Source organism: Arachis ipaensis, chromosome B8 (genome assembly GCF_059453495.1).
Source record: "Arachis ipaensis isolate K30076 ecotype BB chromosome B8, ASM5945349v1, whole genome shotgun sequence".
In the NCBI taxonomy this organism is placed as follows: Eukaryota; Viridiplantae; Streptophyta; class Magnoliopsida; order Fabales; family Fabaceae; genus Arachis; species Arachis ipaensis.
In genome coordinates this window covers 98698807-98724115 of record NC_142443.1, presented here as the reverse complement: position 1 = coordinate 98724115, position 25309 = coordinate 98698807, and the positions used below count along the sequence as shown (strand labels likewise).

At 33.0% G+C, this 25309-nt stretch overlaps 2 protein-coding genes across 3 annotated transcripts; both read left to right on the top strand.

The window, feature by feature from the left end:
- The first annotated feature begins 7105 nt into the window (after positions 1-7105).
- LOC107614381 (ferrochelatase-2, chloroplastic-like) lies at positions 7106-8182 on the top strand. Its single transcript, XM_088495232.1, has 4 exons — positions 7106-7153; positions 7744-7791; positions 7890-7990; positions 8110-8182. Exons 1-4 carry the CDS (start codon positions 7106-7108, stop codon positions 8180-8182), a joined length of 270 nt encoding a protein of 89 aa, XP_088351358.1.
- A 2600-nt stretch (positions 8183-10782) lies between these two features.
- LOC107614427 (S-adenosyl-L-methionine-dependent methyltransferases superfamily protein) lies at positions 10783-16519 on the top strand. 2 transcript variants are annotated; one of them, XM_021109557.2, is made up of 7 exons: positions 10783-11116; positions 11205-11268; positions 12911-13103; positions 13397-13470; positions 14834-14989; positions 16057-16149; positions 16308-16519. In XM_021109557.2, the coding sequence occupies exons 1-7, from the start codon at positions 10924-10926 to the stop codon at positions 16429-16431; spliced, it is 897 nt and encodes a 298-aa protein (XP_020965216.1). In that variant the 5' UTR covers positions 10783-10923; the 3' UTR covers positions 16432-16519. The 2 variants fall into 2 exon arrangements, with proteins under 2 accessions (XP_020965216.1, XP_016172125.1); XM_016316639.3 differs by lacking the exon at positions 16057-16149 and having other exon boundaries at positions 10789-11116.
- Positions 16520-25309: the final 8790 nt, after the last annotated feature.

Genomic DNA, 25309 nt, shown 5'->3' with positions numbered 1-25309 from the left:
GTAAATGATGCAGAAATCCACTTCTGGGGCCCACTTGGTGTGTGCTTGGGCTGAGCATTGAGCTTTATACGTGTAGAGGCTTCTTTTGGAGTTGAACGCCAGTTTGTAACCTATTTCTGGCGTTTAACTCCACTTTGCAACCTATTTCTGGCGTTTAACTCCAGAATGCAACATGGAACTGGCGTTGAACGCCAGTTTGCATCATCTAAACTCGAGCAAAGTATGGACTATTATATATTTCTGGAAAGACCTGGATGTCTACTTTCCAACGCAATTGAGAGCGCGCCGTTTGGAGTTCTGTAGCTCCAGAAAATCCACTTTGAGTGCAGGGAGGTCAGAATCCAACAGCATCTGCAGTCCTTCTTCAACTTCTAAATCTGATTTTTGCTCAAGTCCCTCAATTTCAGCCAGAAATTACTTGAAATCACAGAAAAATACACAAACTCATAGTAAAGTCCAGAAATGTGAATTTTACTTAAAAACTAATAAAAATATACTAAAAACTAGCTAAATCATACTAAAAACTATGTAAAAATAATGCCAAAAAGTGTATAAATTATCCGCTCATCAATGGCTAGCCTATTTAGCAATTTGTGGATCCAACAAAAACTAACATGTCCTCTTTGGCTTTTTATATTGTTTATACTTATATACTTATAAGAAAACTTTTTAACTAGTTCATTAGTCCTTTATCTTTTAACATTGGTAAAAAATATTTTTGAACATATCTTTTACTCTTTAAGCCACTCAAATCATCACAGATATTTTGTGTTTGTTTGCTTGAACAGAATCTTGTGTTTGCTTGCTTTCTGTTAGTTTATTTCCTGAACTGAATCTTGTGTTGTTTGCCGAATTTTTTCTATATATCTAAACATGAACTAAAACTTGAAGTGATAAATCAGTGAGTGAGGGAGGTTACTGGAAAATATTGGAAGTTATATATTAATTATATTAGTATTTATTCAAGTCTATTTTTTTATCCAGGCTTTTGGTAGATATATTTTTGCTGCTACTGCTACTGCCATCTCTCTTGGTTTGCTTCCATTGTGGTACTGCTGCTGCTGCTGGCGTACAGATTTAGTTTCTACGGTGCCAGTTGACTATCTTAATTTTAGTTTAACTTACAAAATAACAAGTGGAATCTGTTTTAATTACTTTATCATTGGAGGTCATGTGATCATGATTCTCTATGTCCTAATAATATATGCAAGGGAGCCATGTGAACTTGAAATGAGTCTATGTCTTCCAAATGATAATGGCGAAGTTGATCTAGTAAGAAATGATCTACGAGCAACTATCATAGATATGGCTCCAAACATGTTTGCAAAACAGCGTTGTGAGAAAGAAGAGAAAAGCGAATATGATGAGTACATGAGGATGTTGATTCTAAAACATCTTGATATGTGTTCATGTAGGATGTTTTGGTAGTATCCTAAATGACTTACTTCTGTTGGTTATTTTGCTTATTTAATTACTTGCTTGTGCTGATTATGTTCATTTAGTTAATAAAATAACATTTTTTTCATTTATTTCTTGTGTATGCAGAATAGAGAACGGGGAGATCACTAAAAGAAAAAGAATAATTACCATAGGCCAAAAAATTATGAAACAGAAAAGTCCAATTTTTTTTTGTAATTTCTCCTTTATATCCATGTTATATTGTCTAGTTAGTATGCTTCATGTATGTTTTTCTCTTCAAAATCTAATGTGACTCTAAATAGAATAATGAAGAATCATCAAGGGCTGAAGTTTTCACAGCAACTCGTACAAGTAAAAATGGAAAAGAAATTGATGCTAAAACATAAACAACAATCGTGAGTTTTGTATTTGTATTTGGAATTGTACAATATAAATGCTAAATTGATTTGTATTTATATTAAGTTAATGTGACTTTGTATTTTTTGTTGCTGTCACTTTTGGTAGAATAAACTTCAAAACCGCATAGAGGCAGGAAAAAATCATGAGGATACATTTGTAGCAGTGCTAGAAAAGGACCAATTAGGTCGAGTTCGTTGTTATGGGACTTCGATTAGAAGAAGCTCTCTTAAAAAGGATGAGGAGATTCGCCACGTCAAACTTGAATACAATGACAAGGTCTTATCATTAGAGAAGAAGATAGACAGTGTTTGTGGTCTATTAAAGGTGATGTTGCACCAAATCAGCCCTAGAATGAGTGACAAAGAGGTAGCAGCCTTAGTGCAAGCTGCCCAAATTTCTCTTTTGGGGCTCCTCCGAATCAACTCACATTCCACCAACCGATAATGTAAGTTACTATCTTCTTCGTATTATTGTCATACAGAGATGCTGATAAAAAAAAAGAGAAATAGGTGGTCGCTGCCTTGTTCTAGATTATAGAATTTCATTTTTCATATTGAACTTTTGTTGCTGGCTGAATATGCATTATTGGTTGTTGAATTTTCTTGAAGTGTACTGTTGATTTTTCTTTGTTACTTGATTTTGTTAGCAATCAGTTAATTATTAGTTAGTGGTGTTTATGCATTGTGTGGTAAAATCTGTGTCTAAGCAAAATATGTTGCATTATTGTAATAAGGGTCCTTAGAATAGTAAGTAGCCCAATGCCCAGAAAATATGTTGCATTCTCTTGTTTCTTCTTCTATGTTCCCATATAAATGTGGTTTGTTTATGATTCTGATTAGAGGAAAGAGCACCACAGTCAGGGACGGATCTAAGAATTTAGTAGAGGAGGGGCCAAAAATTAAAATATTATATAATCATAATTAATATTTTTTTTATTAAAAAAATACTAATAAATTCTTGTTACATAAAAAATTTATCTTAGTTCTTATATTTTCTTTTTATTTTGGATTCGATAAAATATAAAAATTATCTGTTTTTTATTAGCATATTTTGTTGAGTATTATTGTGACAATAAGTTATATTTTTATGCTTCATATCATAAAAAATATACTATAAAATAATATAAATAAGTTGCTCTATTAACTTTGTTATATGCATTTAAAATATATTCATGAATAAAATATATAAAATATAATTATTTTAGTGAATTTACATAATATGTATGTTATTAATATAATATCATGAGAAAAATAAATAAATTTCATTATGTCTTATAATATATAAAGATTTTTTTAGTTATTATAAATATTAAAGTATTTTTATATGATAATAGATGGAAAATTAAAAAAATTATTTAAAAAGAGAAAAAAGGTTTAAATATTTAAAGATTTGGAAATTTATTTAATTAAAAAGTAATTGGCAATAATATTTTTTTCAATTTAAAAATTGTTACTTTGTTTTGAGTATACTAATTTAATTATTAATCTAAGACAATTACTTATTCTATTTTTCAAATAAAATTATATAATATATAATAACTTTATATCCTTATAATGATTAATTTTGTTCAAAAAAGTTGGGGGAGGGGGCAAGACCTATGCTTCCCCCGCCCCTCCCCTTGGATCCGTCCCTAACCACAGTTGCAACAAGCAAAGAGATTGGTAGTTGAAAAATATTTTTTGATAAGTACTTGCAACTGAATATCTCCTTTGCATCAAACTTCATTGCTTTAATTCGGTGTGAATTTAGATTTACTTTGAATTTCAGTATATGGTTGTGACTATGTATAGCATTGAAAACTAGTGTCCTCTAATGTCTTGAGCTTTGAATTATCATGCAACGAACTTGCCCAAAAAAAATTATATAAAATGCCTATATATTATATGCTAGTAACACAGCACAGCCCCCTCTTTCTTTGAGAGTAATTTAACCACTATAAAATACAAATCAATAGTTTAGGTTGTCTTAATCTAACGAATATTATGAATCATGTGCTTAGATTAATGAAGCTGGTGAATAAAAAAGATGTGAAAACAGGGTGTGCCACATTTTTTATATGACAGTTGAAAGGTCTAAATATACATTTATATATATGTTCTTAGATTCCTCTATCCAAGTGGGTGCTATCTTTTTTAGTTAATTATTGATGAATTACATGCTCTCTTCCACCCCCACCCCCCTTCTCTAAACATTTATATATGCTTCAATTATGTACTTGCCAAATGCTAATAACTTTATTGCGGGACCTAATTAAAATCGTCTTGCCATTTTTATTCTTAATCAATTTGGATTTGAAATTGGATTTGTATTATTAATTAGCCTTTATAACATGCACTAACACAATAATATTTAAAATTGTGTAAGACAGTGGTAAAAATAATAGAGTTCATAGTAAATGATCACACTAATCATGAAGTTTGATATTTTGTAACTAAGTATGTAAAAGAAATAGATATGTGACACTTGTTGGAATTATAATTCATCTATTTAGTACTTTGTAATCAAAGTCTACTTTTTTGGTGATAAGTATATATATATATTGGATTTGTTGATATATACATAGTTCTTTTTGGTCTATGATTTTAAAATTATATATGAATTTTGCAAGAAATATTAGGAAGATTAATGAAAAAAGAGTATTTGTGAGCTAACTTATGGCCACGCTTAAAAATCGTGGCTATATCGTACAATTGTGCTTAACAGTCACGCTTAATAAATGTGGCCATAACTTGGAAACTGGCACCACTACAAGAAAAAAGGCCTATCGGCACCCTTTTTTCTTGCCACGCTTTAAAAGTGTGGCCAAAAGTGATTAATGGCCACGCTTTTATGAGAGTAGCCATTGATTTGTGATTCGGCCATGCTTTTCTTTGGCACGCTTCAAAAGCGTGGCCATAGAGAGATTTTGGCACGTTTTTATAAAGATGGCCACTGATTTATGATTTGACTACCCTTTTTTTTGTCATGCTTCAAAAGCGTGCCCATAAAGAGAAACAGGTACGCTTTTAAAGCGTGGCTAGTTTGTCAAGATACGGGGCACATTTTTAAAGCGTGCCTATAAACTCTAATTATTTGGGACCCTAAAAAAGCGTGACGATAGGATTCCCACTTAATTTAATTTCTCACTCAAACACTTAATTTCTTTATCAGAACACTCAAAACAGCCCTAACTTAGAAGTGAGAACCCAAACCCTCGAATCCTCTCCATTACTCAACTAAGAACCCTAAACTTTCGCAGCTCTCTCTCAGTTCACAGCCCTCTCAGGTCTCAGCTCGCAGCCCTCTTCATCACTGAGAAGTGAGAATCCATCGTCATCTTTCAGGTCGTAGCCCGCTCTCAACTTGCAACCCTCTATCCTTCTCTTGCAACCCTTTATCCCTCTTTTACAACTCTTGGAAACTTCAATCGGTGCTGCCTCCGCCGGCGCACCCTCCATCGGCGCGCCCTCCGTCGGCGTTCACTCTCGCTCGCAAGGCCTCCATCAGCGCTCGTTCTCTCTTGCTCAAACCTTACCTCCGTCGACGCTGACTCAATCGTCGCTGCCTCTCCCTCAATCGTCGTTCCTCCCTCAATCGGCGCTCAACCCTCACCATAACACAAGAAGGTACGTATTTAAAGATTTAATCCCTTTTTGTTTCTCTATTTCAACCCTCCGCAAATTTCTCTATTCAACCCTCACCATAACGCTGATTAATGTTTTCTTTTCTTATATAATCATCTCTTGCAACTGTAATCACCTCTCTTTTTGTTTTGTTTCTATTATGTGGTGAACCCTCTAGTTTGATTGCATTGGTGTGGGGAATGCGATGGATTGTCTATTTTATTATATGTGCTTTGCCTTACCATGACACATGCATTTATTCGAATAGTACAGATACTTGATATAAGGTTTGAGTGATATGATCATTTGTTATTTTGTTTGATTATGATGTAAATTGCTTATTGGAATGGTTTCTGATGTTTGTCTTCAATTTTTTGGTAAAGAAATACTAAATGGAGGTTTCTTGAGGGTGTGAGGGTCTCTGGTGCACTGCCACCTAGAACGGTCTTGGTGCAGCAGTGTATCTGTGATGAAGGTGTGTTGGAAGTTCTATGCAACTATGTGAGTGCTCAATTCGTTTTCGTTCTTGTATTTGATTTTGTCTAATGGAATTGAATAGTTAGATAAAAGTTTCAATTGCAGGCAGCTCCATCAAAGAAGTTTCAACCTTCAAGACATGTAATAGGCTTATGTACTGCGGTTTGCATTTCATCAAAAGAAAATTATTTCCTAGCTTAAATGCTGTAATTTTGCAATAATCTGGTGGTAGGAAGCTAAGCATTTGATCTGAATCAAATAAGTATCCTCTGTTCATACTCATTTTTTTGGGGCCTGGATATATGTTTTTACTTTTTATCCTAATGTGTTCTCTGCGGATATGATTTGGTATAGAGAGAGTTTTACTAATACAAAAGGGAAATGATTTTATAGAGAAAGTGAACTTCTATGTATTTAATGCCATTGGAAACTCAGATTTTATCCTTCCTATAAAAATTCTTCTATTTTTGTATTCTTCACAAATGCCCTTTGTAAAACTGATAAAGATATAAATTCTGTCAGCTGCTGTCTGGTATACCAATGTGTTTTCTAGACCAAATTTTTTAAGAGTTTGCTTAATTCATTTTTTAGGTTTCATGGGGAGAATCAAGTATGATTCAAGCTGAAAGGTTATTTTCCTGAACCCAAAGAACAAGGAAATGTTGCTGGAGAACTTCAAAGAACAGCTTGCTTTGTCTGTGAGAAGCATCCAGTAGAGCTATGCAATATTCTGGTCTACTTCATCTACCCAACCCGGGTACTAACTTCTAACTAACTGTTTCCTTGAATTTCAGTTCTGTTTTGTGATTTTTTTTTCATTTTCTGTTTCTTGAATATGTGTTGTTTGTGAAAATACCTCAATGGACTTCATATGACGAGATACATCATGACTTGTTTCTTCTTCTTCTTCTCTAATATGAACAACTCAATACAATGGCTTCTTAGACAACACCACAATTCAATAATACTACTATTCAAAATCAATTTCTTTCTATTCATGGTGCCCATTTAGCAGGGTGTTGAGTTGGGGGGAAGGATATTACGATGGAGACATTAAGACAAGGAGTGGAACTCAATTTTGATCAGATAGGGTTACAGCGGAGTGAGCAGCTTCGGGAGTTATACAAGTCCCTCAAAGCTGTAGAAGCCAGCCCTCAAACCAAAAGGCGTTCAGCAGCACTGTCTCCGGAGGATCTCACAGATACAGAATGGTACTATTTGGTTCGCATGTCCTTTGTATTCAACATTGGCTAAGGGTAATAATAGTGACACTAATAAATCTTCTCTTTATATGTTTCTTCTTTGTCCTGTTTGCTTTGTATCCTTTTTGAAGTGAAGAGGCAAGTTGGGATGTGGTAATTACTTGCCATAGTAAGAGTCTAAGTTTCTGTTTTTCTTTAGAATGTATCATGTTATTAACTGTTATGTGTAAACATAATATCATTTGCTTCTTTTAAATTGGAAATTTAGTTCTCTATATTATAAAGGCATACTTTTATTCTGATTATATCAAATAATTGCAAGCTGAAGTTGTTATTGTAAATTTCATCCCATTGTCTCTATTTCCCCCTTTTATTTATTATTTGATCACAGAATATAGTCAGATGAGTTACTTTCACAACCCTGGAATAGCTGTAGAATATCTATGATATGGTTCCTGTATACCTTTTTCTCAAACACTCAAATAACCTAATATTTGCAAAAGCCCCATATACACTATATCAATACTTTTACTTCTGCTTCTACTTAATGGAGCACCTCATATCAATACTTTTACTTCTGCTTCTACTTACTGCTATTATTATTTTTATCAGTGCACAAAGTGATGGTAAATCTGATTATGCAGGAGTTGAAAGCTAGAGGAATTAACAATAAGCACACTCTTGCTTATCAGGTTAGTTTGGACCTCATTAACTTGCTTTTTAATTGCTGAATTGTTGGCTTACCTTTTAGAGCCTCTGTTTCTTATGGAATTGTTGGATGAATTTCCAGAGTCGAGTGGGCCTGGTACAGTGGTTGAAACCATATACAGATGAAACTCTCGTTGAGCTTGGTCAGAAAGGTGTGAGGAGTCTTTTAGCTGTTCCAGTGAGGTACATTATTTTTGGACTTTTACCCGGTTTTAAATTTTAATTGTGTTTTGCATTAGACACTGTTGAAAGTTGTGAAATAGCCTTAAGAGTAAAAGACACTCCTCCTCCTTGTATCTCAGCTTTGTGAGTGAGCACATAGAGACCCTTGAAGAAATTGACATGGAGTACAGGGAGTTTGGACGGTGCATGTGATCAAGTGGGGGTAATGTGTGACAGTGTGAGCGTAGGTCCCTCTCCAATTCCAGCAACCCTTTGCTTTGGTTTTTGGTTCATTAAATACAAACCAGTAAAACCACGCAATCCAAAAGGAAACAAACACATGTTTTTGGCTTTCATTTGATTCCTTTTCAACTCAAATCCCCAACGTTACGTAGGAATTTCTCCCTTTGACATATTAATTATACTTATGCCATTTTATTCTTATTTTTTATTTTTGCTTGCTCACATCCAGTAATTGAATATTTGGTCGACCTTCCTTGCTTATCTTATCTATTTCATGGATTACTTGAAAATTTCGGAATTAAAATCAATATTTCTAGTGGCCTACATTTAATTTTCCAATGCACTGACATCATTGCTTGCAGCTTGTTATCTTTAGTCGTGTTATCCTTAAGTCATTGCTTAAGTAGAAAAAAGATATTCTATTATTATAATATTAATAATTAATAGTTCTATTACTAGTTCTATTACTAATGTACGAGTATATGCATGCATTAAGGATGGTTCTGAATCGGTAATGATGTGCTTGAGGTGTTGTGTCAACAGCAGAGTAATATGGATATCTCAAAACAGCTTGTCTCTAATGAATATAGATCGTATCTAATATTTCATTATTGTTTATAGGTTTCTGATTATATTTTACAAACTGGTCATAATGTAGTATCTGATCAGTTTCTACATTATATATATTTATATATAAATATATTTTACAAACTGTTTATAGGTGATTTATAGTATCTGATCTATATGAAATTTGGAACTTGTAATGCTATACGCTAGGCAATTATTTGACTTCAAAGAGTAATTTTGTTTTTCTCAAGAGTATAAATGGATCAAACATTGTTTTGTTTTAGCTTTATGCAATTTATGCATCCTTACTGAGACTTTATGCAATTTAAGGTATAACAGCATTTTCAAGCTGATAGTTACAATACAAAACTGCATTATGTTTTGTGTAGTTGTGCTTAGACTTTTTGAAATCATTATTAAATGAAGATAAAATGGTTGAGTGTGTTTTCATGGCATTTCTTTTAAACTTGTTGCAGGTAAGAAGAACGGGAAGTAAAGAAACTGCATTGATATTCATGCATGAAGAATATAAAATCCTCAAGCGCTACAAAAATTATAGAAGTTCTTCTAAGAGGGCTATCTCCTTTTTCTAAAGCACAATGGTGTGAGCTACAAGATTCAGCAGCATGAGTTTTTGCCATTATGTTTGGATTATTGATATTTAGTTTTTAATTTTTTTTATTTTTTACACAAAAATGACAAAGAGATAGAATAAGTTAATAACTTTTAATAAGTTTTATATGTATTGATATTTTTTAGCCCAATGTATTTTATAACTACTTTGGTTTGAATTTTATTAATGTAATACTAATTTTTATTAATTAATTTTTTTAAATGATATTCACATATTTTTGTCAATGTTTTTTTATTATTTTTGGAGTGCATTAGAGTATGGGTAAAAGCATATGCCAGATTTTCTTTTTTGATGATAGGGATATAGGCACGCTTTAAAAGCGTGGCAATAGGATCATGTTTCTTCACTATTGGCACGCTTCAAAAGCGATATCATATCTTTTACTATTGGCACGTTTTAAAAGCGTAGCCATATCTTTCACTTTTCGGTACGCTTTTAAAGCGTGCACGCTTTAAAAGTATAGCCATATCCTCATCTATTGGTACGCTTTGTAAGCATAGCCGTATCTTCTTGTCATCAACAGCCACGTTTACCAAGCGTAGCCATATATTACCCTATTGGCACACTTAAAAAGTGGAGCCATATCTACCCCTATCGGCTCGCTTTAGAAGCGTAGCCAAAACAAACCTTCTAGGCACGCTTCAAAAGCATGGCTATATGTACACTTTTTGGTATGCTTTTAAAGCGTAGCTATAGAGTTATACATACGGCCACGCTTTTAAGCGTGGCAATAGATGAAAGCGTGGATAAAAAGAAAACATGCCAATAGATCGACAAAAAGCGTGACAAAAAACTATCAGCACGCTTTTTCACACTTTTTTAGCACGCTTTAAAAGCATGGCAAAAAGCTTATTTTTTTGTAGTAACTCTGTCGATAAAAAAGCTCATTTGTCTTTTTAATATTTTTTTATATAATAAATTAATATAATACATCTAATTTAAAATAAATATATTAAAAATTAAAAGATATAAAATATATTTATTTTTCAAGCAAATATTTACAAATTAAGATACAATTAAACTAATAATTTTTTTTATCTATTATTTATTATTCTATAGTATACTTATATACATATATAAATTTTGATATTTGTTTTTTTTTATTTAATTCTTGTGTTGTACTTACATAAAATTATAAAATTTTATTCAATTTTATATTTTTAATTTATAAATTTTAAAATTTATATTAACGTTTATTTATATTTTTATAAATTTATTTATAATTTTATAAATTATTCTATTATAATTCGATTATTTCAGATTTTCAGTTAAACTATAATTAAACTAATTGAATTTTTAAATTAATAAACCAATAACAAAAACGATCGACTCGATTTTCAAAAGCTTACACAGCAGATCATTTGATTTGAGTGACCGGACGATTCAATTGGTGGTCCGGTTGTTAGAAAAATTGGTTTACTCGAGTAAATTTTGTTTTATTTCGGGTTTGGATTTAAAAATATTCAAATTACATTGGTTTGAACTTTGTAAGTAAGATTAAGTGTGACTGATGTCATCCCTTAGATTCTGCTTCACTTCTCTTACAATATGCTCTCCCCGCAATCTCTTGGCCATTCCCCCTCAAAGGATCAACACCTTTTGTTGCTGCGCGAAACCCTCTAGGCAAAATGACTTCATTTCTGAGGCCAATACCCTTCAATCTTCTCCTCCTTCTGCTTCGCCAAAACATTCTCCTCTTTTTGGTAACCGTTTTTCTTTTTAATTTCAATTATATATTCAAGTTGAAATATGTGGGAACTCAGTTGCATAATATTGTGCCTTTGTTTTCAGGAATGGATGATACTTTGGTGAGCTATCTGTGTGGCAAGAAGAAGGCAACAGACCTTGCTCACATGTATGTCGAATGTTGTTCTTTTATCATTGGGGTCCACGGGTTAGGTTCAATATTTTCGAATGGAATAATTGTCCGCAAAAAAATCTTTAGGGACCTAACTTGGTGATTTGCATCATTTCATTTATATGTTTATGGTATTTACGGATATGTTTCAATCATATCCGTTCTTTTGATGAACAATGGGGAAAATAACCATTTTTTCTAATGTGATATTACGAGTGATTGAATTTATATGTTAATGGGCATGCGGGGTATGCAATTTAATCAATCAGTATAGTCCCTCCCTCCTCAGAAGTCAGAATCCGTTACTAGTCAATAAATTGGAGTTCATTTATCAACAGATTTTTTTCTTCCATTTGAGCTAATTTCAATAATTCTCTTAGCTGCTTTCATAGGTGCAATTGTTGTGGCTTTCCAGTAAGAGATTTTTCAAACTTGCAAAAAAGAATTCTTTTATTTTTCTTCAGTTATTTCGATTTGATTCTCGATAAATGTAAAAAAAAAAGTGTTTATGTAGAAAATAATGTTTTTTGTGTCCTTAGATGGTGAAGGGAAACACATTTTTCTATTTCTTGTTCCTGTCCCCACTAACCAAGTGTATACTAAGGGAGCTAATATGTTTTTCTATAATTAAAAGTCGATATTGTATCACAAATTTTATAAATTCCTCCAATTGCTCTGCTTATTGATTATGGAAAAAACTGTACTTATGTGTTTGCCTTTTAAGTATTCAATTTTTAGTTGATATTGTTTCTTTGTGGAAAATGGTGAGTCTAAAAGTCTCAACTTTTAATATACGGAGAATACATATTGATACTCCTATTTTGATAATGCCACTCCTTTTTTTATAAATTAATGCAAACATACAATACAAGAAAATCATGTATGGAGTGGAGTGACATTATTTAAAATAGTAATGGTAATATCATCACCCAATATATGCTGTATTGATTTCTCTCTCATACCATATCAGCTCTATTTGAATTTTGCAATAAAAAAGAATTATGCAAAAGTGCAAAACCATGACTTTTTTATTTCAATGTAATAGATATGCAGACTTTTTATTGGTTGGTACTGAAAATAAAGAGCTAAGACTAAGTGCAAATTGGAAAATATGAAATTGATTGCTAGGGACTTGGGTATTATGGGGTGCCCAAAGTCCCAAGTCAGGTAGTATGGGATGGTTGATGTTATATTTAAAGAGAGTGGTTCTTCTCTCTTAATAGCTAGCCTTTAAGGTGTGGTTTCCCACTTTCCTTAGATACTTAACATTGATAAAATGAGGAAACGTGTGCACTACAAGTGAAGCAAACCATTTATATTTTATAGCATATGAAGTAGAACAAGTTTCTAGCTAACGAACTAATCTACTAATATCTCTAATATGCTTGAAGTTGATCAAATGCTCCACTTGCATAAACTAATCTAATAATTTGCAGAAGCATTCTATTTATTCCACTTTTGAGTGCTACTGTTATTTAGCTTATAGTGGAGCTTAGGTTTTAGCTAGAAAGTAATCATGAACATTGCTTGTTAAAGGACTCTCGTGGTATGCCTATTGTATTGTTTTCACTTTGCAACTTGCAACCCTATGGCATAAATTTTGTTACTTCAGCTACTTACCATTCATTCTTCGTTCCAGGGTATGGAAACATGTTGTCCAGAAGGGAGACACAGTCCTAGATGCCACTTGTGGCAACGGCTTTGACACCTTGGCAATGCTCAACTTGGTTGCTGATGATTCTCGAAAAGGTTATGTATATGCATTGGATATTCAGAAAGATGCTTTAGATAATACTTCTATCTTGCTTGAAGAATCACTAAATCCGGATGAGGTGAGAACTGAAAATAAGTATAAAGTATTTTCAGCTCTGGTATAAATAAGTTGGCTATATTTCATCCAAAAAAAAAAGGCTATATTATACAGACAAATTTGTCCAGATAACTTTTGGTGCTGCTTCAAATTATTCGGTCTCAGTTTTATGTGCTTTTCTTTTATTATTATATTTGAAATTCTTTTGTAGGGTATGACTGTATGTTATTTAAGTATTTAATACTTTTAATTTCAATGTAATTAATTTAGCAAAAATTATGATCTACTATGTAACTAATTGCAAAATATATGCAGAGACAACTTGTCAAGCTAGTCAACATCTGTCATAGTAAAATGGAAGAAGTGGTTCCAAGGAATGCCTTAGTGAGGTACTCACTTTCCCTAAACTCAATTCCTATGTTCACATTTTGTGTTTAGAAACTAATGGTTCTAAACAGTCGATGTAATTGAATTAGTTTAATTGTAATCACCAAAATCTAAAATACTTCATTCAATAGGTTGTGTTTGTGAAATGAATTCCTAATTACTCTGCAAATCCTTTGCTTCTTTTTCTACGCCACCAAACCAGCACCTCACATACACACACTAAATTTTAGCCTTAAGTCCAAGTTGGTCTCATTTGAATGAATCCTATCAAGACTAAGCAAATCTATCTCAAAATTTGAACACAACGAAATATATAAATATTTTTTAGATCATACTATTTCCACAAGCATTTTTGGATGGTAGAGTCTATGGTGGCTATCAATATGGTGGCTATGGTAGATTTACAATTTTGGCAACATTTAAAAAGTGCTATTAAAATTTAAGTAATACTCTTCAAATATTTGAAAACACTTTTTAGTTTAAAACTTAAAAGGAAAAAATGTTGCAAAAATATAAAAAGCATGACGTTAATTTTAGCAACATTTTTAAAGGGTTGCCAAAGTTGTATAGCTACCGTAGCTACCATAATGATAGCCATCCTAGCATGCACTTCATCAGATTTGGGTTGGTAAATGAAGAAGCTATGTCAACCATTGAATCTTAATCTATTCAAAGTGTTCTACTGTCACTTTGCAAATGCTAGTATTTGAAAAGCCTCATGCTATTTAACCAATATATTATACATAGGTTTTCTTCATCAATAACTATTATGATAGTCACTGTATCAAGTACTTTTTCAAACCCAATCCAAGTATTGTACTTTTGTTACTTTTAGTATTCCTAACTTCAGCATTGAAGAGGAGAGACAAATAAAATAATATAAACAGATATATTCGTTTTCTTTATTGATGATGTGGTCTCACTAATTGTGAAAGAAAGGGGGATAGTTTTGACAAAGTTGCGCTGCCACCAATGAAGTGGTGATCCTAATGGTGGTGGGTTGAGATAAGGAACTGATGAATAGTATTATAAGAAAAAAGATATTAAAAAAAGGGCACCATGAGGGGTCTAATGGTGTGGGATTTATGTTGTATGCATAAGATCCTAGGTTCAAATCTCATTACTGTCATTGTATCCAAAAGGGAAGGGAGGTTCAAATTTCATTAGTGTTTTCTCATTTTTTCCATGAGATGTGAAAGGAACTTTTGGTTTATCAGTGTTGTGTTCTTGAACTGAATATTATTAATGTGTAATCTTGAATATCAAGTCCACTTATGTACTTACCATGTTTTAGAAGCACTCATCATGGTGGTCACTTTTAAAGCTGTGAGCTCTATCTTAATGTGCCACAATACTTCCTTTTAGGCTTGTTGGCTTCAACTTGGGTTATCTTCCTGGTGGCAAAAAAGAAATAATAACAAGGCCAGAAACAACGTTTCTGGCACTGGAAGCTGCAGAGAGAATTCTAATGCCAGGAGGGCTTATCAGTATTGTGGTCTATGTTGGGCACCCTGGTGGACGGTAATATTCCTGTCTCTATAGTTTGTTTCCATGTTGAATTTTTTTGTAACGCACAATATGCTAATTTGGCATCAATATCTTAACTGTATCTGTCTATCTGAAGCATGATTCGCTTCGGCGAAGTCTTGAGCATTTCAATAACCAATAGTTAAGTTATTTTGAAGTAATTAAGTTCAATTAATGTTTGACAAGCGCAGCCATCTGCTCTGCTTCCTCGAAAAATTTCAGTAGTGATTTTGACTAGATAATCTTTTTATAAATTCTCTTTTTAGTCTCATCCACTGTTCATTACCTTAGATTGTAAAAGTATCCATGGACATGTATTTTTAGCACCGGCTTTGAAGTTTCAATACCTTGTGGGATTAATTCAGTTTCACTGGGTCAACAATTTGGTTTTTGGATTTTCTTAGTGCTTTTGCCACTCTACTATAGGTAGCAGTGGGACTGTTATGGGGTCTGCTCGGTATCTACTGTAATACTGCAAACTTGCAGGTCGCGTTCGCATGTGATGACTGGTGAGGTTCTTTCGGTACCTAATGATGGAACCTTGGAACCTCATCAGCCAACGAGTGTCCTTACTCTAATGGTCTGCTTAAAAGATAGTAGTGGGAACTCTTGAATTTTCCAACTATTCAATGCCTTAGCTTAAAAATCTTACTATTTTTGTTAAACATTTCCTACTCTTGGTTTTCTTAACTAGTATTCTTAAAAAATTTGAGAATTGATTAACAAAACTCTTAAATAATTCTTGTATGAAAAAAAAATTACATGAACAAAATATGTTGCTTGGCCTTAAACAATGCTTATTCGCCCTTTAGTCATTACCATCGCTTCACTTCTCATTATTTGGTTCTCCTCTCTTTACATGTTATTCCTTCGTTCCCAAAACAGTGTTTTTCACTTTGTAAATTCTTTGAAAAATTAATATATTTTGACAATGCATTTAGGAGAAGGCAATAGTTTTTTTTTTTTTTTTTGGGAAAGAGAGGGAATAGTTATTGTTCTTTCTGCAATAAGTAGAATGCTCATTCATCTATAACATGGACTTATATGTATAATATATTCAGAAAGAGAGCCTTGGAGCAACAAATAAGTTGTCTCCGTGTGACCTTAAAGTCACATGTTCATGCAGTGGAAACATTCATTGATGTAATTATCAGGTTAGGCTGCTTACTTTATACCCTTTGGATGTGACCTTTCTGCGAGTAACGCAGGATACTTGTGCACTAGGCTGCCACTTTTATTATATGTATATTGTATAACATTACGTAACTAACAGACATACTTTTCACAAACACTGATGTTTTTATATGTGCAGGGAGGAATTGGAGGCTGTTGAAACTTTTGCTGCGAGAATGCCTGTTGAGAATTGGATCTGCTGCAAGCTCCGAATGGTAAACCGACCGTGTGCTCCTGTACCAATTTTTTTATTCCGAAGATAATTTGAATATCTCATGATTTCTTGAAAGGTTCAGTCATGGACATTTATTTGAGTATTGCTATATAAAAACTCAAGTTTGACCGTCAAAATTGTTGGATTTTTAGTTTAGTTTTCAACTTCAAGTTTTCAAAAAAAAACAAAAAAAATAAAAGAATAAAAAATGAGAGACAAAGTAAATAAATACAATTGGATCTCGAAAAAGCCGAGGTCACACCCTCTCAGGTGGTCACAGACTCGGGATCTGCACCATGGAAAGGACTTGGGTTCTATGGACGCACATGAGGGTAATAGATAGAATATCATGTACCTATTATTCTTTAGGAAGTATTTATTAGTAGTTAACCAAGAGAAATAGGACCCTTATTGTTGTTGTTGTTGTTTTTCTTTTCATTATTGTTATTATTATTATTTTTTTTATTTTTTTAATTATTATTATTTTTATTTGTGTTTTTATTTTTTATTTTTAACATGTGCCGAGAGCCGAGAGGAAAGAACTGAGAGTTTTATTGAACCTATTTCGTATAAACTCTACTATTATAATTAACATTTTCTAAGAAAAAATGCGTGACAATATTTAAACTGAAAGTCGAACATGACTTAAGCTTCTTGGATTGAATAGTTAAGAAGTTACAGGTATACTCTGGGACTGGGTGTTGACTTCAATTTTGGTGTGAAACCATTGAAGAACACTTCAGAGATGAGTAACAGAGTTGACCACTGGATTAATGTGGTTAAGTTAATGATTTTCAATGCTTGGCTTTTATTTTAGTACAGCGAATTCAACTTCACTTGTTCCTTTTAGGTTTTTATGTTACCAATGTCAAAGTACTGAGTTACATACTTGAACTTGAAACGGGAGACACTTCAAAATCCAATTCACAAACAATTTTTTGAGTGAAGTAACCTGTGTCTGAACACCTTATTGGTTTCAATGTTTCATGGTGAAAGAGAAAACTAAAAGAAGTGAAATACAAATGTCATTGTCAACCTAATAGTTTTAAAACAGAATAGTGCAAGACAAGACTTGAGATATTATTGATTAATCAATTGGTAATACAAAGATGTTGACAGTGCAGTATCCATGTATAATTGACAGCGTCAATTATGGGTGACAACACTATTCGAATTCGTGGGTACCCATTCCGCCCTTATCTGCTTGGAGCGGATAATTATCTGTCCTTGCATCGGAGCGAATTTTTAACGGGGAGGGTTCTTGGGCGGGGCGGGGCGGGGCGGGTTTAGGTTAAATCCACCCCTACCTGTCCTGGTATATATATATATATATAATAATTAGTAAAATAATTAATAATATTGTATCATATTTAAATTTTTATTTTAATTTATGTTTTGTATGTAATGATGGTTATATAAATTTTAAAATTTAATTTTATTTGTTAAATTTTAATAATTATAGGGGCAGGTAAGGGCGGGGCGGGTACTCGCAGGAGCAGGTACCCACAGGAGCGGGTTAGAGCTTAACCTTTTACTACCTATGGTACGAGCGGGATGGGTTTAATGCAGGTTATTATAGGACGGGATCGGATAGGGCAAAAGCCTGCTGCTACCCTTCCCATTAGGGGTGTACATGGGCCGGGCCACACCGCATTTGGCTTAACCCAGACCTGACCCGAAATATAGATCGGGCCTAATTTTTAGACCCTAACCCAATCCTAGACTCGATGAAACTTACGCACCTTCGGGTCGGGTGAAAACTGGGTAAAAACCGGGTCTTTAACATGTAAAAATCACCTAATCTCCAACCATTATTTCACAATTCACATAGTAAAATTCACTTAAAAAAATATAACAAGAACCAACCCTTCTCTAAAATTAAAGCATAACCATAATCAATACTAATATTGTCTAATAACACCAAATATTTAAATCAATACAAATAACACAATATTATGCATTAGTCTAAAGTCTTATGCATTTTAAACATAAAACATTAACTTATAATCTTATAATGACTAATAAGACAAAATATTAAGGTTTACAATATTTAAATTCCACATAAGAATAGCCATCATCCATCACTAATAACACAAAATATTAATTGTGTATGATGACCGGGCCACCGGGCCGAGTTCGGGTGACCCGAACTATGCCCCGGACCCGACCCGAAATAATGATTAGATCTATTTTTGAGACCCTTACCCGATCCTAAACCCGATGAAATCACAGTAAATTAGTCCCTAAAGTATTTGGGATTAGGCCGGATCTTCGAGTCGTGTCGGACCATGTACGCCCCTACTTCCCATTGCCATCCCTAGTGTCAATAACAGGGAGATGTGAGCCCACATGGTAAGAAATTTACACTTTTGAGTATTTGACCAAATTTACGCTGAGTACTTGACCATTATTACCACCAAAACCAACCATGAAAATTTATTGTTTCTGAGCAACTCTTTCAATATGAAAACTCCAATGTCAACACTCTCCTTCCATGATAAGACCTCCACTCAGGAGCAGCTTGCACCACCCAAATTTTCTTTATGGGTTTGTGTTGAATCCATGTTCCTTACTGAAGATCTACTCTTACCCAAGAAGAACAAAGCTGAGATGCTTCCAAGAATATAGTTGGAGGGAAGAAAATTAATACCTTTACCTTTTTTTCCCTTGAACATGAGCTACCTGTATTTTTTAATATGCTACTTCAAGTAAATTTATGTCATGCTTTTTAAAAGAAAGTAAGAAACAATTTCCTCTTTCCATGTGGTGCTAGGGTCTTTTATTTTTATAAATTAAATAAATATAATAATTACTAAAATAAATAATTTTAAAAATATTTATCGAAATAAATACAGTTCTCTTATCATTTTACAGTGATCATCATTTACAATGTAAGTGAGATAAGATAGATGTATGCGACCATAAACGATATATATGTACTTTTTTTTTTTAAAAAAAATTGAAAATAATAAAAAATATTAATAATATCAATAATTCAAACTTGTACATAAAAAAGTTGGTAGAAGAGATTAAAATTGATATGTTTGATCAATTTTAGTCCATTTTAAATGATAGGGATTAATTCGTTTACTTGGAAATCATTAAACTGTCCACTATTAATACAGTTACCTCTCTTCTAACTACCCACTATTTAAAAATTAAACTGCCACGGTTATCTCTCTTCTAACTATCCACTGTTTAAAAATTTAAACTATAATTTAAATACACGTAATTTATTTAATGACCCAACTAATGCATGTCACTACTCTATTGGTATATAATATGAAATCTTTTTTACTTAAAATTATATTTCAAATTTTTATGTACAAAAAATAAAATTTATATGTACTCCCGTAAAACAAATGAAAAAGTAGGTGAATATGAAAGAAACAAATATATTAATAATGTGCTGAAAATATATTTGTAACTACCTATTATTTATAGTAGACTGTGCTGGAAATAAATTTGTAACTACCCATTACTATTTACACGTGATTTATTTAATGAGTAGTTACAAATATATTTCTAACACACTATTAATAATGGGCAGTCCACTATTGATAATAGGTAGTTACAAATATATTTTTAACTATACATTATTAATATATTTGTTTCTTTCATATTCACCTACTTTTTTTCGATTGTTGTACGGAGTACATATAAATTTTATTTGTTGCATGAAAGTACATAAAAATTTAAAATATAATTTAAATAAAAAAGATTTTATAATATATACCAATGGAGTAGTGGCATCTATTATCTGGGTCATTAAATAAATCACGTGTATTTAAATTATATTTTAAACTTTTAAATAGTGGGTAGTTAGAAAAGAGGTAACCGCATGTTAATATTGGGCAGTTTAATGGTTTCCAAGTAAACGTGTTAATCCCTATCATTTAAAATGGACTAAAATTGATCAAATATATTCATTTTAATTTCTTCTACCAATCTTTTTATGTACTAATTACATGTCAAAAGTTTAGATTATTAATATTATTAATATTTGTTATTAATTTTATTTTTTTTAAAAAGTACAAACACGTATCGCATATATCTGTCTTATCTTATTTACACTGTAAATGAGATACATACAAAATTAGATAAGATACAAAATTAGATAAAAGAGAAATATTTATTTCGATAAATATTTTTAAAATTATTTATTTTAGTAATTATTACATTTATTTAATTTATAAAAATAAAAAATCCTGTGGTGCTGCCTGAGATTTTGCTCGTTGCTCCTTACTCTATTATAGATTGCGACAATCTCAATAGTCAATACCACCAATAATAGAATGAATCATTTTAGTGTAATTCCTTTCTTCTCCTTCTTCACTCCCTAGGTCCAAACTCCAGTAGTAGGAACTATAACAAATTATTTTTTTTCATATTTCATAAATAGACAAAAAATAGTAGTCCCTTTCTTAACACAAGCTGTGAAAAAAGATAAGCATATATTAGCATAATTTTGAGACGCAAGGTGATTGAAGAATTTTGCAAGTATAGATGATGGATATATAGTATTGTACAATCTGTAGATAATTAATTATTAATTGAATGTATTATAATTAATTTTAATAACTAATATACTAACATCTTATCAATTAATTGATTTACCACGTCATATATCTTAAAAGCAACTATGGTAAGTGTAAAAAAAAATCACTTATCAAATCAATAAGTCATATAAAATATAAATACAGAATATATATTAAAAGTGTGTAAAACAACGCATATATATTTAAAAATACATAGTAACTAAATTTGATAACTTATTTTAACGTACACAAATCAGTTCTCTTAAAAATATGCCACTGTTGTTTGGCACAACAATTCAGAATATTTACCAGACCCATCTAGGATTTCTTTCTATTAATATTTAGTGTCTAGTTTTTACTTCCATTCTATTCATTACTACTGATAGACAAAAGGAAAACACCAACTATTTACCAATTTTCTTCCGTTTTTATTTTATTTTAATTCTCTTTATTTAAGCTACATCCTATCTACCATTCTAAAAAAATCACGTTGTTTTACGAATTGAATAATATTATTACGAGGATTACTTGAAACAGGATTGTTTTTAGGCCTGAACGTGAGGTTCAGACTCTTTATGAGACAGCGTCCGACTTCTATTGATATTGAGGTGCTGCCATATGAGTTTTTCGTGAGAAGGTAGGAGGTGATATCTGCAAGGGACTCTGATATCTAAGTTAGCAAGGATTTAAAGCATGTTTTTAGTAGATTGGATTTTGAATATACCTGAAAGTGTCAGTGTATTTATAATAGAGTTGATAACCAGCTTTCAGAGTAGTTCCACTTTTGATGGTGGATAACTGTTCCTTTTTTTAGGAAAGTTGTTGAGATCTCCCTTTTAGATAAGTGAGAGATATCTTAGGAGTTAGTTACTTATTTAGATAAGTAGAGTTGAGTTGTTGTCGTTGTGTCCGACATATATCTAAGGTTGTTGGGTAGGTGTAGATGAGGCCATCTCTTTTGGGTGGACTTCTATTCATTTTGGGCATGGGTATATTTTTTGGCCAGGGTATGAACAATGCCCCTGTTTGAGTCTGAACTTTTATGAGGTCGGGTTCGAGCATTTGTAGATTAGATCGGTTTCTTGTGGATTGGCACATTTAGGTCGGGCACTCCGCCTTTTTTGGGACTAGGTCGGGCACTCGATGTGTTTTAAAATTTGAGGTGTTATGTCCTTTTGTAGTTTTGCGCCATGAATGAGGGGTCACGAAATTACTCTTTTTTCTTGATGGCGAAAAATTGAATTCGCACAAACTAACCGGCAAGTGTACCGGGTCGTATCAAGTAGTAAAATTCACAAAAGTAAGGTCGATCCCACAGGGATTGATGGATCAAACAATTTTAGTATGGTGATGAGTCTAGTCAAGATAACAAGTGATGTTTTGAGTGAAATTGGATCAGCAGAAATTAAATTGCAGGAAATCTAAAGAGCTGAATATAAATTGCTTGAAATTTAAATGACAAGAAACTTAAATGACTGAAACTTAAAGAACAAGAAATTAAAAGAGCTGAATCTTAGATTGCAAGAAATGTAAATAGCTGAATCTTAGAATGCAAGAAAGTAAAATTGCAGAATCTAAATTGCAGTGAAACTTAATTTTCATGAATTATAAAGGGGAACTGGGTGCAAGGAATCAAAACAGCAGTGAACAATTGCAAATTAAAGTGAAATCGGAGAGATCTAAATTGAGAAAATTCAAAGAAAATGATTCATCAGGGATTGGAGATATCATAATCCATCATGAATCAATTGAGTCTCAACTCCTTTTCCAATCATATGAGTAGATCTATGGCGGATTGAAATTGATTGGATCCCAATTCCTTGGCAATCCAATCTCTCTAATCACAATCAATCTTGCCAATTCCTTGATCTAATTGTTATGAGAAGAGTTAGAGCACATTCTCTTATCTATAAGCCACACAAATTCTCAAAACCTCAATTCCTCCCGAATGGTGTTGGTTAAGAGAATTGTGAAGGATAAAGCTCCAATTTTAATGCAAGCGATTCCCCTTCCGAGGCTCACACAAGCATTCAGCTGAATTAAACCCCCTTCCGGAGTGAATAATTCACAATAAAAACAGAGGATATCCTATAGCTACACAATTGAATTGAGAAGAAGAAGAATTTTATTGATTCATTATGATTACATAGAGCTCCTCCCCTTAATGAATTTGGGGTTTAGTTCATCATTGCTCAATTAAAAACCAGAAATACAGAAAATTGCAGAGAAATGCAGAAGAGAAAAATATAAAGAAAAGAAGTGCAGAGTTTCCCAATTTGGGTTCCTGACTCCTTAGCTTTTTAGATCTGCTAGCCCCCCTCTCTAAATCAAATTCTCCTCTATTTATACACTTTCTAATTCAGTCTTCAAGTCCTTGGATTGGACTTTTTGGCCTCCATTGAAGCAATCTAGAATGGGTCTTAGTGATGTTGAAGAGGAGTGTTTGGTAATTAACATTCATGATTTGCATGGGTGCTCAATTACACTAAAGCTGGTGTCAACGTTGGTGATCAACGTTTGCTAGAAAACGTTGAGTCAAACGTTGCTTTTAAAAGAATGAGCGTTGCCGCCAACGTTTGACTCAACATTGGTGTACCAACATTTTTCCATCCACGCGTGTGCATCGCCCATGCGTACGTGTCGAAACAGCGTTTTGCGTATGTGCGTCGCTCACGCATTTGCGTGTCTGGCCAAAGTCTGCATCCACGCGTACGCATCATAGGCGCGTGCGCGTTGATGCAAATTTTCCAACTCCAATTTTGGGCCTCTCATCGCGGACGTTGGAGGCAGCGTTTGTCCACCAACGTTCCCTCCAACGTTGGCTTGATCACGCGTACGCGTGACCCACGCGTTCGCATCAAATGGGATTCTTGCCATTTTGCGCGCGCGCGCAGCTCATGCGTACACGGAAATTACACTTCCATGCGTATGCGTCATAGACGCGTACGCGTCGCCCAAAATTTTCTCAGCTCCAGATTTTGAAAACTATCGAAGATGTTGGAGGTAACATTGGTTCACCAACATTCCCTCCAACGTTGGCACCCATTTTACTAGAACGTTGCCTCCACCAACATTAGCCACCCCCTTCTCCTCCAACGTTTGAGGTAACATTGGTGAGCCAACTTTGGCTACCAACATTACATCCTCTGCTTCCTTCCTCTGCTTCTTTCTTGTTTCTTTTCCACCTATTATCAATCAAACCATTGCATAAAAGTTTGCCATAATCACAAGGTTCTGCATCATTCATAACACAAGTGTAATTTGTATAAAACCTTATGAAAAAGCACATAAACAACCATGTTTAGCTGAATCAAAGGATGTATGAAATTCCAATCCAATTACTTACTTATTGCTCAAGAAAGTGTATGAAACCTAATGAAAACAAGTAAAAAATGCTTGTGAAACTAGCCTAAGATGACTTATCATCATGCCCCTAGTCCTTTATAAGTACCCAAATTCTTTTCTTTTTCTTCTTTTTCGTTTCTTTCTGAAAATGTTTTTACTTCCTTCTTGCACAAAGCTCTTCATCTTCTTCGTTGCAACCATCATCATTAGCAAGGTTTTTCCATCTTGAAACTTTTGCTTTTCAATCTTCATTCATGCTTTCTTGAGGAGTTTTTGGAACGTTCGTGTATTTGCGGTTACGTGTGCTCTTTGTTTCCCCGTTCAATCAAGGTTAGTTTTCGCCTTTAACGTTTATTTTTCACACACCTTTGTTTTCAGTTAGATAATGTGCTTTTGGTTTTGTGTGCAAAATGATTCCTTGTTTGAACTTTATTTGATGTTCTTTTGAAGTTGTATCTTCATGGTTGCGATGGTCTTTCACGTTCTTTCTTTGGAATTTATTTTCTTCTACTATAAATCTATAACTATAAATCTGTGTACCGTGTGTGGGGCTCTGGTCTTTGCCCCCAAATGGTGCCGTTCTTTTATATCCGAAAAACGGCGGCATTTCTATTAAATTGGTTTGATTGTTTGTTCGCAAGAAGTTTTTAAGAACTATGAAGTTCTTTCATGTTGTTAAAGACAACCCGACCTCGTGCAAATTTGCCTGAATATTTGTGTTGTGGTTCCCTACTTTCTGACTTTGTGGTGATGATCTTCTTTTGTTGTATTGTAGGCAAGGTTCTGAAAACTGAACCGGTCATCAAATCGCTCTAGTCACTAGTTTACTGGTCTAACCGGTCTAATCGGTGGTTCAACCGAAAAAATGTTTTAGAATAGAATAATAAATAAATTATAAATAAACATCCTAAAATATAATTATAGTCTAATATAAATCTTAAAATATCTTCGAAATTTAAAACACTACATAAAACATCATCAACCAAATACATATAATCTTATCAAAATCCAAACTCAAAAGTTAAATAGTAAAAAAATATATCT